The sequence below is a fragment of the Scomber scombrus genome, chromosome 17 (assembly GCF_963691925.1).
Source record: "Scomber scombrus chromosome 17, fScoSco1.1, whole genome shotgun sequence".
In the NCBI taxonomy this organism is placed as follows: domain Eukaryota; kingdom Metazoa; phylum Chordata; class Actinopteri; order Scombriformes; family Scombridae; genus Scomber; species Scomber scombrus.
In genome coordinates this window covers 9541506-9555897 of record NC_084986.1, presented here as the reverse complement: position 1 = coordinate 9555897, position 14392 = coordinate 9541506, and the positions used below count along the sequence as shown (strand labels likewise).

General features: G+C 38.6%; 1 protein-coding gene across 2 annotated transcripts; it reads left to right on the top strand.

Annotated features, from left to right (window-relative positions):
• Nucleotides 1–4510: 4510 nt before the first annotated feature.
• On the top strand, nucleotides 4511–12032 carry hmgn3 (high mobility group nucleosomal binding domain 3). 2 transcript variants are annotated; one of them, XM_062437662.1, is made up of 6 exons: nucleotides 4511–4666; nucleotides 6518–6568; nucleotides 6929–6958; nucleotides 8337–8387; nucleotides 9035–9133; nucleotides 11166–12032. In XM_062437662.1, the coding sequence occupies exons 1-6, from the start codon at nucleotides 4652–4654 to the stop codon at nucleotides 11205–11207; spliced, it is 288 nt and encodes a 95-aa protein (XP_062293646.1). In that variant the 5' UTR covers nucleotides 4511–4651; the 3' UTR covers nucleotides 11208–12032. The 2 variants fall into 2 exon arrangements, with proteins under 2 accessions (XP_062293646.1, XP_062293645.1); XM_062437661.1 differs by having other exon boundaries at nucleotides 8334–8387.
• The last annotated feature ends 2360 nt before the right edge of the window (nucleotides 12033–14392 follow it).

Genomic DNA, 14392 nt, shown 5'->3' with positions numbered 1-14392 from the left:
AAATGCGTCTATGTGGGACATTGTAATTACAAGTGATGCTCTCTGTGCGTAATGCTTTATGCTAAAATGTACTGCTTTAATTCTACAATGATATCCTTATAATAATGCTGCTTAAACAAGTGCAATGAAATAGCCACCCTGCAAATACAGCCAATGACAAGTGCTGCCCACAAGGTGTCAGTCAAGTCCTGTCTCAAAGTCTGGCTGCACCTTGTTTTATAAAGAAAGATGGCATCTCAGTAATGTGGCTGCATGGTGAGAGTGGGACTATTTCTGACCTACTGACAAGCTTTTCCACCCCTGCAGAGAGAAAGGTCCCTTTATTAATGCTCACTGCTCTGTGCATCCTTTAAATTGTCTTCTGTCTACAGCTGAGTATTGTCTCTTCATTTGTTAGTAATGCCACCTTTACTAAAGCAAAATGTGATTTTCAGCAATAATTATAATTTCAAATATACAAAATCAACTAAAAAAACGTTGACCTTGGGGTGAGATTATTTTATTTAGCTTCAAGGCCAAGAACAAAGTTAGAAATCCAGAAGTGCTTAGAATAAAAATAGGACAATTGAACAGCTATAATTCCACAACTACTGGATAACTTAATCTGCTGATGAAGATTATGTGATATGACTGAAAGCTCCAGAACAGCTAATAAATCAATCTTGTGATGATATTGTATTTTTTAAACTGTGGTTACCAAGGGCAAGAATGAATTCAGAGGAGATACTTTTATTTACAGAGTACCTCTTATGTGCTAAGTAGTTACAGCAGTGTACTATGTTTATTTATACACATAGACATAAAGACAGTGTCAAAGAAAAAAATGAAAAAGTATATACAGGGTTTTAGGGCTCACTGAATATACTGACCAGGGTGGAAACTGTTCATCCCTCCAGAGACAATAAGCATTCATGCCAAGAAGCACTGAAGCTATTCTGGAGGCTTGTGGTAGCCCAAAACCTCACCAGGACTTTTTATGTCAGTTTATCCTTTAATCCTTTCTTATTATATCCGTTTACACATGCACAGTTAACACAAACACACAACTCAAATCTGATTTAGTGTATACATACATATGTGATTAAAAATACAGATACTGAGCTAGATATGTAATTATTTTACTTCATGGCACATTTAGAGCATAACTAAACACCAGAAGCTTCTTACATTTCACAAGGAGGCCAACACAGATAATAAGCAGATCTGATACCACAGAGAAAGGCCATTATGAGACTTGAACACAATGTTCAATCTTAAAATCTATTGTAAACCTTTCATGTAGCCTCTGGAGACATTTGAAGACCGGATGATTGGGATCATATTCTCTAGTGAAGTTATAATTCTGAGTTAATTTTCAGTGACTTAACACTTTCAGGTGACCAAACAAAATCACATTGAAGGAGTTTAATTGAAAGGCAAAAACAGGTTTGCAAATATATTCAGTAGAACCTAAACCTTCACGCAGCGGGAATGTTTTTAAGTAGAAAGCAAATTTGATGGGGACCCAGGACGTGCTGCTTAAATGAATTTAAGGCCCCAGGGCAAAGTATCGGGCTCATTATTTGACTGTGAGAAATTTCAGTTTGCTGAAATAACACAAAATCAGGTTTAACAACTTCTCTTCTTTGCAGTGAGTGTAGGGAAATAAATCATGTTACTTCTTACTTTTACATCACATATCATCATACATATTTAAATCATACACACAATGCAAAAGTTGCAGTATATTCAATTTTGTATGAGAGTTATTATATATACAGGTAGCATATAAGTAATTTAGTGGCTGTTTTGAGAAAAGAAAAAAAGGATATTAATTAATCATATCCACAGGGGAAGAACACATTTATAGATTGTTATATGATAAACTAACAAAAGATTGGCTGAATGAAAGAAACAGAGTTGTGCTTTTTCATCATTCCGGCTGCACTTTATTGACTCAAACGTTCCCATTATGTCAAAATAAACAGGCAAATCTACAAAAATAGGCTGAAACATGGAAAATTGAAATGATAATACATCACAAAAGGAGAGCATCCAAATGAAAAACAACTAAAGCACTGATATAATAAGTGACACAAAGGTACAAACAAGCTGTTTAAAAACAACCCATTAACCCATCATTTGTTGCATTAGTGTCACAGAAATATTCTCAATGTGAATACAAAGTTGTGGTTTTTTTTTAAATTATTCCTTTTCAGTATGGATTCCCTTTATTATGGATGTGGTATACATGTTCCTCATTGTGTTTTCCCTTCCATTTAGCTGACGGTGTGAATCTATGTGGGAACAGTGGAGCAGCCATTAAGCTACCTGCTGCTGTGTGTTCTGGGTCGACTTCTACAACAGTTTGTGTGTATTCAGGTCTGTGTAGACATGAAGAGGTTTTGTTTGTTTGTGCAGGAAAGCTCTGTCTATTGTGAAATGTGTAGCTCTCTCTCAATTTCTCTACCTATTATGATGCTACACAAGAAGGTTGACGTATAGCTTTTGTTGGTTTCTATGTAAATAATGTTGTCGTGGGTTTGAATGCTTATAATTTTCTGTGATGTATGCAACGGAAACATTGTAGAATATAGTGAAGGCCAGAAGTGCTTCTAGATGTTCATTGTTGCTAAGATAGGTAGGATTACCATACATGTGGAAAAACACTGAGCATTTTTACAAACAGAGCATTTTATCTAGTTAATAACGATTTTTGAACATTTGTTTAAAAAAATGTTTTGTATAAAATGCTTTAAAGTGTTAAAATAAGTGTCAAGATGTTTCCTGAAGTCTGAACAAATGCTAAACAGAGTATTAAAAATGTAAATTTAAAGACAAATTGGGGTTTTGACACAAACTGGTGTATAAAAAGAGATGGTCATATTTAACATGAATATTCCACCAACACAGTATTGCGAAGAACAACCGAAAAACAGCCACATAGCCTTCATCAAAGTCATCCATCTTGATTTAAACTTGCAAATGAGATTCATTAAATTAAATGTTGACAGTGTGTCCCCTCCAAAGAGAGGGACTTTGTAGCCTGTGAATATTATTGCAATAATTGCTGTGTACGAACACACTGTGCAGAATTTGTTAATGAAAATAAATATATATATATTAAAAAAAAAAAAGGACACCTGTGCTGTACACATGGTTAGGGTTAATTTTACAAAAGGGTGCTAACAGAATTACAATTGCTCTGAGAGGGTCACTGGGACCCTGGAGTCAATCTGAGGTGATGTTAGGCCTTATTAGAGTTGTCAACTTACCTTTCATCTTGGTAGGTAATTTACAGTATTTGCTGGGGATGCCCAGATCTGATGTGCCGGATCAGTATCTGTGCCAGTACTGATTTTATGAGGTGGGTCACAAGTATCAGCCTTGAAGTGTCCAATCCACATTAAATACAGTTTCTTAGTCACTATCATTATAACATTCAGTGTTTCTGCTATCAGTTACATTAATTCAGTCCTGTCAGTTTTTAGTGCCAAAGCAATCCCTGACCTAATGTTACCTCAAATAAAAAGTGATTCCAGCGATGCATTTAACAACACACTTAAAATGTGACAAAAAGGAGAACACCAGTATTGGATCGGTACTTAGCATTGGCAAATACTCTGAGTTAAAGTATCTTTAGTGGTATCTGGAAAGAAAAGATCAGATCAGTGTATCACTGAAGTAGTATTTCCACATGAGAGTTCACTTTCAATGAAATGTAAGAATTTATCTTTCATGTTTATTATGCAAAATAAAGAATATGGCTACAAAAAGACATTACACATATTAAAACAGTATGTCCTATACCTGGTAAAAAACAAAAACAACTTTAGCTCCTTTATGGTGTTATTAAAGTTAATACATACATTTTATTGTCTCTTTGGATATTCTTAGTCCTGGGAGAAAGTCACATAAAGCACTTCATTAGATTTAATGTACCTGGGTACAATTTATTTTTCATTACCTGTACACCTGTCTGACATACTGATACTTTAAAATAATTTTAAAAATGTGCCCCTATAGTATACAATGGATTTATAGTGAGTTGCTTTAATCACTGTGTTGTTTTATTCTCTGTATTCTCATGTTCCTACAGGAGTGCTGTGACAGGCTATTTGCAGTGTAGGAATGAGGTATATGATTTCTCTAGGTCTTTACAGCATGGGAAACCCTACAAGACACAATGCCCGCCAGCTTTTCTGGAGCTAGTCTATTGTGCCATAGTGTCCTTTTTTCTGGTCCTTTGTGTTTTATTTACAACAATCTCTCTTACATCCTACATTACCCAGATCCACCGAGAGCTGGCCCCGCTTTCATTGGACTGTCTCCACTTTCCCTTTCAGTCGTCGCCGTCCAGGGGGATCTGCGCACAAAGAGCGCGTAGCCAATCACAGGGGGGCTCTGATGAATCTCAGCCAATGTCTGTGACCCTCTCATTTACATAGAGACGGGATCAGCCAATCAGGAGTCTGCACAGGAAAGGATTTTGACCTCTCTACCCAATGGCAGTTGGAGGTATAGAGTTTTGGGGAGTGCATATAATCAACATATTATCGAAGGTGCCTAGATATCGATCCAGTATTCCGAGGTAGTTCAAAATCACCTCTCTTGGACCTGCGGGTTTGACCTTAATTTTCCTGTGCTTGGTGGAGAATAACTAACGCGAAAAATGCCTAAGAGAAAGGTGAGTGTCGTTCCTGCCATCCAGTTCACTTCACTGTAGTTTTCTGCTCTTGCATTTGAGGAAAATAGCGGTGCGCGATTATGTGGCGACGTCGAGGCAGGTGAGGTGATGCCAAAGTTTGAGGAAGCGTCTTCTCGCTCGCAACCTTTCAGGTGTATTTAACACGTCTTTGCTTGGACAGGAAATAGTCCCTCAATAGTATTTATGGTTTTCACACTGTAAATCGGTCTGTGTTCATCTTAATGGCCGTTCTTGTGGTCGTTTTATTTGCCACTTCCCTGTCCACAGTGCGCACTGGTGAATGTCAGACGGACCCGCCGGATGGATGGATGCGTAAATCCCGTAGGAGACGTGCGTGATGATAATTCTTCTTGGCGCGTTTCACGCATATATGAGACTTATCGATTCTGAATAATGTTTAATCCAACTGCGAAAAAAAGGGGGGGGGGAAAACATAACCACTTCCCTGTATCATTTTGAGTCTCTAGCGGTGATGAATGTGGGTGCCAAGCCGATTGAACAAACCCATATCCAGGAGAGAAAAGAATAAAGAAAGAGAGGATCAGAGACAATTGCTGCTGTGTTAAAAGAGACCGTGACACCACCTAAACAGTATTGCACGACGAGCTCTAATGCATTGTATCAGTGCATACATGGAACCTGGCTTTTCTACTACCTAAAAACTGCCATTGTCTGCGCAGATTCGCCTTTGAGGACATAGAATGGGGGGCCTCTAGGGGCGGAGGTCGCCCACATGCAAATGATGCGATTGCCAACCTGCAGGCTAAACCAACACCGAACTCTCCCGTGCGTTGTCCTTACCCACCTGCAGCGTCAATAAAAAAATATGTTAATGAAGAATCTCTCATCGCCTAAATGAAGGCTGGCAGCTCTCCCGGCGTGTTGTTATTAGGCAGTAGCCGAGTCTGAGTAAATGAGCCCGTGTTTATATTCCAATTATTCTTTGGGGAGGTCAGTTCTTGGCATGTAAGCAAGATGCCTCCATTAACATGGAAGCAGAGAGCTCTCAGCATCATCAACATCCGTGGACGCAGATCATATGATATTGCAATTGCACATGTGCAGCACAAATCGTTTCTGAAGAGATAGATAATTATAGAATTAGATTATGAGAAATGTAAGTCAGGAGCTATTGATTATTTCTTTAATTTTAGGCAAAATAAAAAATAAATTAGATTAAGCAGAGAAACACCTTATTTATTATTGATTGATTAAATTCAAGACATTTGAAATTCTAAGACATCTTTGTGATGAGCATAATTGAATGAAAAAAACCCCACTCTAATAGGCTAGTAAATCTGTTAACCAAGTATATAAAAGGGCTTGTTGTCATGTTGACTGTTATTACTATACTGTTGTTTATTCGTATGATTTCATCATATGTAATTGGACTTTTAAACTCTGTTTTGAGTGTTAAACATTTATTACATTATCATATCCGCGAATTAGATTTCTGTTTAAAAGATAAGACATTTATCTGATAAAAAGGAGCCTCCATTATCTCCTTTTTTATTGTCAGTTTCTAATCTTTACAACCTCTTCCAAAACTATACACTTAATGATTTGCATTAGTTGTCTTTATAATTCATCCTGCATCTTTATTTTTACCTCACAGAAAAGATACAGAACAGTGTAAGCCCTGGTTAACACTAACCCTAATTTTCTATCGACGGCTGAATTATATGAAAACAACTAGAAAACTACATTTTAATCTCAAAATGTTGAACTGTCGAGGGGTTATATGCCCTGTGGATGTGAGAGTGAATGAGTGGAGGGACTGCACACTTGCTCTGGTAACAGTCTCTCTATTCCTTGTTGCATCCCATATAGTCTCCAGAGGGTCCTGAGGGCAAGGAGGCCCCCAAAGTCACAAAACAAGAGGTAAATGTTACTTATGTTTGTGTGCTGTGTGTGCAGGTGTATGTTTGGGTGCTGTGTTGTTTTACTACTAAGAGTGTGTGTTAATGTGTGTGTGTGTTTGAGTGTGTGTGTGTGTGTGTGTGTGTGTGTTTGTGTGTGTGTGTGTGTGTGTGTGTGTGTGAGTGTGTGTGTGTGTGTGTGAGAGTGAGAGTAGACTCAGGACAGGTTAATGATTAGGACTCTTGTAGCAGTCACCAAGCAGGTCAGCTCAAGATCAGCCCGCAAAGGTACAACTGATATCTGTCTCTCTCTCTGTCACTGTCTCTCTCTCTCTCTCTCTCTCTCTCTCTCTCTCTTGTTGATCATCCCTTCCTCCGGTAGCCCACCAGACGGTCAGAGAGATTGTCAGCGGTAAGTTTCCGTTCTCCCGCCCCTGTCTTCACCTCTGTCACTGTCCTCTCCTTCCTCTCCGTGCCTTTCTTCGTCCCGCTTCGCCTGCCCCGAAAGGCTCAGTCAGTCTTGTGGGATAATAAGTGTCATATTACCAAGACTCAGAGTAAAGTCCTCATCCAGTTTATGGATTTAATCAAGGCGATCCATAAACATGCTCCCTGAGGATTGTGTCTGGCTTGGTATGCATGTCTTTTCTCTGTTGTCTTTGTCCATTCTCAGTCTGGTCTGTTGCAACACCTTGTTGATATGTAGGGCTGCATGATACTGCATATTAATGTTCCAAAGAATATTAATATTATAAAATAATTAAGCAGTTTTTTAAATGAGCAATCGTAAAGGTAACCAGAATTCATGGAATATGCCCAATTTGCATTTAAACTTATAGTAACTAGAAAACATATCAATATGATTACATTTTTAACTTCTGATCATGCAGCTTTATTATACAGGCCGTGTGTTTCTATCTGTGTTGTACTTTGCATGTTGCACCCATCTGCACTGAGTCTTTTGTACGTTCTTGTACATTTGCATGTGTACTTTAAGCTTTGAATACCTCACTTTTCAGGAAATCACTCTGTAAACATGCTATCATTAAATTTATGCATGTTCCCTAATGTGATATTTCCCTGTTGAACTCATTTAATGACTGTGTTAGTGACTTTTTTTTAATGAACTAGCAGATATCCTGTTGAAGCAATTTGCACTGCATGACAAAGAAGAATAAGTTCTTTCTTTATTGTTTCCCTAATTCTGAAAATGGACATGTAATTGTAATGGCCCACCACCCCCAGTCCAAGGATAATTTACTCAATGTCTTTCATTTATCGTATCATGTGCAGAGTGGCAGTGATTTCTAAAGAAAAACAGAGATATTCTGAGAGAGAATCACATGATTTAATTTTGTCACAGCATAGTTAGCTCGTGGCTTCAGGGTAACATGGTCCACACTCAGCAGCCTAGAAAAACTCTGCAGCAAACTTCTTCACACTGCACAGCCATAATTTAATCTTCCAAGTGATGCAGTCGTTGTGCAGTGGTCTGGGGTCAGTTCACGTTAAATGGAGACAGATATTTCAAACTTTACGGAATGAGGACATTGTCAAATCCCACTGCTTTGGCAAACCAGTAGGAATACCTGAGCATTATTAAAAGTTTAGTCCAGAACAGTCTCAATGTGTTCTGCACTGTTAATTTTCTAAGAAGTTGCTCTTGTGGCTACATCAGTGCTGTAATGGCTCTGTGAACTGTAAGTGTACAAAGGAGAGACAACTGAAGATAAACTAATATTGCACAAAAAATGTTGTCGGTCCTAACATGGCCTTCGTCTTTTTAGCAGAAGCCAGCTCCACCCAAGCCTGAGGCCAAGCCCAAGAAGGCCGTCGTCAAGGTAAAGAACACATGCACAAATCCTGCAATTATTTTTTTATATCCCCGTAAATTTGCAACAATCAAGGCCACTGGATGCGAAAAACACACACACACACAGAACTCCTCACATGCCAACATACATAAAAGCAGCACCTGCAGGGTTGATTATTTTCCCTCCAAAAAATCTGAGAATTTATTTGTATTCATTTTTAACATCAAAGTTCTGGGGAAAAAAGATTTCAAAAATATGATTTGGAACACAAGCATTCTCTAGTTTCTCTATTAATTGGAGACACGATAAACATTGTTCTCTTCCTTCTCTGTTATGGGATGGGAGGCAAATTCAGAGCTGTGCTTTCCACCAGAGGATCTTATTGCTGTAGGCTGTAGTAAACATTGTCATGTTGCAGCATGAAGCAGGAAAATAAAAACTTTTTGCTAAGCTTTGTGCTAAGAAATGTTAATATCTAGATTGCAATCAGTTTCAGCTGGTACCTCACTTTAAAAACATCTGGGTATTTCTTGGTGAAAATGGCTAAAAAACAATGATGGTCACACATATTAAAAATAATATTGGAGGGCATTCAGAGGACATTTTTCACATGTGATGATGATACCATCATTTTGTTTTTAATGAAGTTTTATGTTCTTATTTCTTCAATGCAGAAGGTCGCTGATGATAAGGGCGCAAAGCCAAAGAAGGGCACCCCTAAGGGCAAGAGGGATGACGGCCCCGCCCATAATGGAGACACCAAGACCAATGAGGTACGAGGGGGGGATAACTGGGGGAAAATCACATCTTTGAAAGAAGAGAATGCACATTGAGTCAGACAAGACAAGAAAATAATTCTCTTTATCCCATTATTGTGTCAATGTGTGTATAAATATGCACATACATACACATGAATCTCACCTATATTCATCCATAACTCACTGCATAACCACATCTGTTTCCTACCACTAACACACATCTCTTTCCACTCACACATTCACATACTGACACACATAAACACACACACACACACACACATACAGATCTTCGTGTCTCGTCCATCTGTCAGTGTGTCTTCCGTCAGAAGCACAGCTCCTTCCTTGATGTCCGTGAGAGGACAGTCAGAGACTGTCAGAGTTAAGGGTATGGCCAAGTGTTTCTAATCCATCTTTGGTATGTGTGTGTGTGAGCACTAAAACGTTACTTTACAGCAGTTGTACCAGTAATTGAGCAAACATTTACCCAGTGTGCTTTGCAGTGCTGTGTATATTGGCGCATTTGAGAGAGAGAGAGAGAGAGAGAGAGAGAGAGAGAGAGAGAATGAAAATGATTTCGGCGAGAGAGAGTGAAGAAGCGAGGATGTGTGGCGTTTTCCTGACTGTGTGCAGTGGAGTGGGCCAAGGACAACTTTTTATACACATCAGCAGGAAGGTTCAGTGCTGCTCATGGACCTATGATGTGAGAGGTGATTGGCTCACTGTGTTTGTAGACAGCTGGCTCCACCAGTAGACAGACAGAGGAAATAGACAAGAGATGCTTAGTGAGATCACACCAGCCGGATGTGATTCCCTTGTTGAGCTAATGTTGATTGATGGAGACATTAGAACAGGGGTCATGGATTTAGTTAGCGCTTTTTTATAGCAATTTGTTAAAAGATAGTGGATTTAGAGGTACAAAAATCAGCATTAAAAAAGCAGTGTGTAAGAAAACACATTTATCTGCTGAGAAAGTGTGTGTTTTGTTGAGTAAGCCTATTTCATGATAAACAAGATTTTCAAATTATGATCGCAATGCTCAGCTGGCAGCTTGAAGTCTGGCCAATCAGTGAACTATGGTGAGTGATCGCATCTGAATTCCCAAAGCTCATAAACACCTGCTTCACCCAGACCTTGTAGAACTAAATCACAAAAACATATTTTCTAACTTAACTGTGGTGTTATGTAACCATGCAGATAGTTTCATTTTGAGATATTTATATCTTAAAATTGCCTAGTTTTGTTAATGCTCATCAAAAATTACTCTTGAAAGTCTGAATGGCAGTGTGTCTTTGTAGAAATAAGATTTATTGTTAATACTTACATTATCTTTGGAACTGCTAACAAATCATCCCACAGAGGTATGTTTTTATTATGTTGGAGCCAGGAGACTGTTAGCTTAGCATATAGCTGGAAACAGCTGTCAGGTGTTAGTAGGTGAGCCAGTATTTATGCTAAGCTAAGCCAGTCATTTTTAGCATACAAACATGAGAGTGGTATCTCCATATCTACCTCCCAGAAAGTAAGTGAATAAATTCATTTCCTACAATGTTTTTAAGTATGATTCAGAAACTATATTGACCTTTTCCTCAAATGTATTTATAAATGTCAGGTTAAAGTTTTGTGTTTACAGAACAGTTGCTGTGTTTTTTCACTTTAAAACCAAGTAGCAGGTTTATTTAGTTGTCTGAATTACTTTGCTGAGAAAAAACCCAAATCTCCTTTAAATCTGGAACATATATGCAGAAGCAAACATGCTTTTTGGAACAAACACATCAGTCATAAACCACACACTGTCAAATCAGTGGCACATTCATCCAGTTCATCCAGACCTCATGTTTCGGCAAAGGAGAACACCTTTCATCTTTCAGCTGCTTAAAGGCTGATTTGGTCACATGCAGAATGAGTTTGGACTTAAACCCTGCTGAGCCGTGGCAGACCAAAACAAGCAAAGTGAAAGTGTGATGGATTTTTTGGAAATCTACCTGTAGTGAGAGTGGTGATAACACATTTATCTGTATGTAACCCTCTCCCCTCATCTTCCATTTAGGTAACTGAAGCAGCAGAGGAGGCGACTGAGGAGAAGGCGTGAAGACCCGGGCGCGTCCACCGACTCGTCCCCCTTTGACTCCATGGCAGCAAAGCATCTTTTTTTACTGACGATTTTTGTACCATGCTGAAATTTTTTTTAGACTTGTGATAGTAGAGATGGACAACCAGCAGCCCCATCCCATAATGTTCACACACTACCTACAAAATGTTTTTTGCTTGATTCTTTTCCCTCTTCCATTCTGTATCACTAGGGACTGAAGTGGTATGTTTTTATTAGACAGCTGCAAATGTTCTTCAACCTGCCTGAAGGGGGCCGTAAATATGACTGTTATGATCTCTAAACCAGCTCTGCCTATATTTGTAGTTATTCTTTTCTACAAAAGATGATCATTACTATTGGCTCTCTTATAATAATAAGGAGATGCATCAGTTGCCCGCCGCGACCCCCTGACGGTAAAGCTGAGGATTTTTAGATGCGTGTCAGCAGTTTGATTGCAGAACCAAGCTCAAAGCAGGTTCATAGTCGCCATGGAGAACATCTGCAGCTTTTTAAAATGTTTGTCTCTAGAATCACGACCACTGTGTTTCCCATAGCTCCTTTTGTATGTGTGTGCTGGAGTGAATGTGTTGGTGGGTCTCTGTATTTGACTTTGTTAACTTTGCTCCTGCCCCAACACCCCCCGCCCCCACCCCACCCCTTCTCTTCTCTCTCCCCCCCCCCCCAAACGCCTTGTCCTGCAGCAGAGTGACATAGCAATAATGAGTGGTGCTTCTGTTCTAGACGGCTCTATTGGCTTTGGACCCTCTGGGCTTCTCTGAATTTCATCCTGTTGGAAGAATATTTTGAAATAAAAGAAAAAGTTGATGTTATGTGTGAGGTTTTTTTTTTGTCTCTGTTGTCTTCTTAATTTTTGATGAATAAAACTACTGGATGCAGAATTAAGTTTTCCATTATACTTTTTAGATCGAAAATCATTTCAAGGGAATTTGCATGTATATTTTCCTTGTTAGCAAAACAACAAGTTTGTTGAGAGTTATTCGTACACCTATACCTGCCTTTTCTATAGCTGGAAAAACTCAGGTAATGTGTGTAAAGCAATTTGCACCTGTGTGTTTTTAGTGTGTCCACTAGCTGTGTTCGAGAGCTCCTTTTCAACGTATTCATGTTTAGAGTTATTTTTTACACCAACACAAAGCCAGCACTGTGTGTCTGTGTATATCTTTGTGTGTGTGTGTGTGCGCGAGGTCGCCAGGGGCACGTGGCTGTGTTAAATACAACTGCTGTGTCAGGAAGTGAAAGGTCAGCATTTGCCAGAGTGGTGGGACCGATGAGACTATACGGTCTCTTCATTGCGGGACGAGCTGTCACTCACACTTGTGGACCAATGACCAGTTCCCTTTTTTAAACATGTGGAGGTGTGGAGTGATGATGTCTGGATTACCACAGATACTGAAGAGGCAATTTAAAATGTATTATCAGGAGCCTCTTTTGATATGATGTAACAACAGTGGGAGTGAGAAGTTCTACATTGCATCAGTCCTGAATAAAAAATATACTTTAGACAAGTTAATTTTTTTAAAGCAAAATGTCACCATTCACAAGATCTGACCTATTAACCTGTGCTCCAAAAAGCTGAATCTAGGGGAAAAGCTGCACAGAACTTTACAAAATCAATCTGCATCAAACAATTTTGTAGTCACAAGAAAATGATGATAAAGGTTTACACCATAGAAAAATCTATCAAAGTTTCTTGATGAAGCTACAATGACATTATAGTCATGGTTAATAGAAGCTATAATCTGACAATGAAGCAGGGGCAGACATACATGCTTTTCTGATCCTTAACAAAAAGGTAATAACAATTTCATCAAGCAAAATCTCCAAATGTTTCAGCAATTCTCACAGCGTATGTACAGTATAACAAGTTTGAATTTATTTGGTCAGGGATAATTAAACATGTCAAATTATTATGAGGTGCAGTTGCAATTAAGGTAATCTTTATGACTCTCATAAATTTACCAATGAACTATGTATTAGTCCAGGCAATCTCAAAGCAGGTCAGTGGTCTTGTGTCTTGTCACTAATCATCAAAAATGACTTTTTATGTTTTACGAAGAGAAAATTTGCACCTGACGACATTTCTCCACATTATTTATAACCTTTGACACCTCTGTGGACCCATGTTTGGCTGAGTGGTACAGAGTGAGGCTGCCTCCTTGTGGCCATGTCAGCCAGCACAATTACAGTTGCACTTAAGGGGTCAGGATTAAAAGTAAAATGAAAGTAACTGACATGGCCTGAAAATTCAAACTTTGTCTTGGTCCAAGGTGCAATGTTTTTTTTTAGTTTTTCTCCCTCAAGCCCTTATTGTATGACAGGTTGCAGGATGGTTTATCAATGGTGACAGTCTGTCCCTCCAGCGTCCAACACATTAGAGGCGTCACAGACTTATACAAGAGCTGAACTCACTGAATATCTGAGCATGCAAAAACAATAATAATCGAATATTTATATAAATGTCAGGATTTTATTACAATTCCAAAATGCAAGTTCTTGTCAATCAGCTGTACGTGTGATTACACTCTATCCAAATCCAAGGGAGTAAGTGACAAATTCAGTCTGACACAACATGGGCACATTAGGCACAGCTAACCTAAGTGTCAAACTCCATCAGTGGAGGGTCAGAATATAAGTGAATGTAAAAAAATGTAGAAAGAGTATTTCCACCTTTCTGCCAGAACACTTTTGAAATGACGTCCCAGTCTATCTGGTATAGTATCTGTATTATTTTTTTTGACACTGCCAAATATTAAACTAGAAGTGAAAAGCAAAGAACAACAACTGAAAATGAATTTACACACTGTACTCTAAAGGGTGTGAGGATGTCTTTGCAAACCAATACCAGTTCAGACATGAGCACACAGAGGTGTGTATATATTCATTTATTTATTCACACCTCATTAGATTTTGCACAAAAAAAGTGAAAAAAATGACTTAATTTCAATTAGCAGATTAGTGAGTGTGTGGAAGTTAGTGTCTCATGTGTGCCTGTATTTTAGGAGAAAAATATGCAGTAATAAAAAAAAAGATTATACCCATCGACCCATTCTTTGTTTTTTTCTAAACAAATACATCTTATACAAATTATAAAGGGTTTAATTTGTTTAACCTGAATCCTACTCACTGGGATACCTGCTGACCCCAGAGGTATACTTTTGTCATAT

Excerpts from the sequence above, each read along its gene's own strand:
- hmgn3 (XM_062437661.1), top strand. Across the intron at positions 8,388-9,034 it reads CCAAGAAGGCCGTCGTCAAG|AAGGTCGCTGATGATAAGGG; the intron begins GTAAAGAACACA and ends TCTTCAATGCAG. Across the intron at positions 9,134-11,165 it reads GAGACACCAAGACCAATGAG|GTAACTGAAGCAGCAGAGGA; the intron begins GTACGAGGGGGG and ends TCTTCCATTTAG.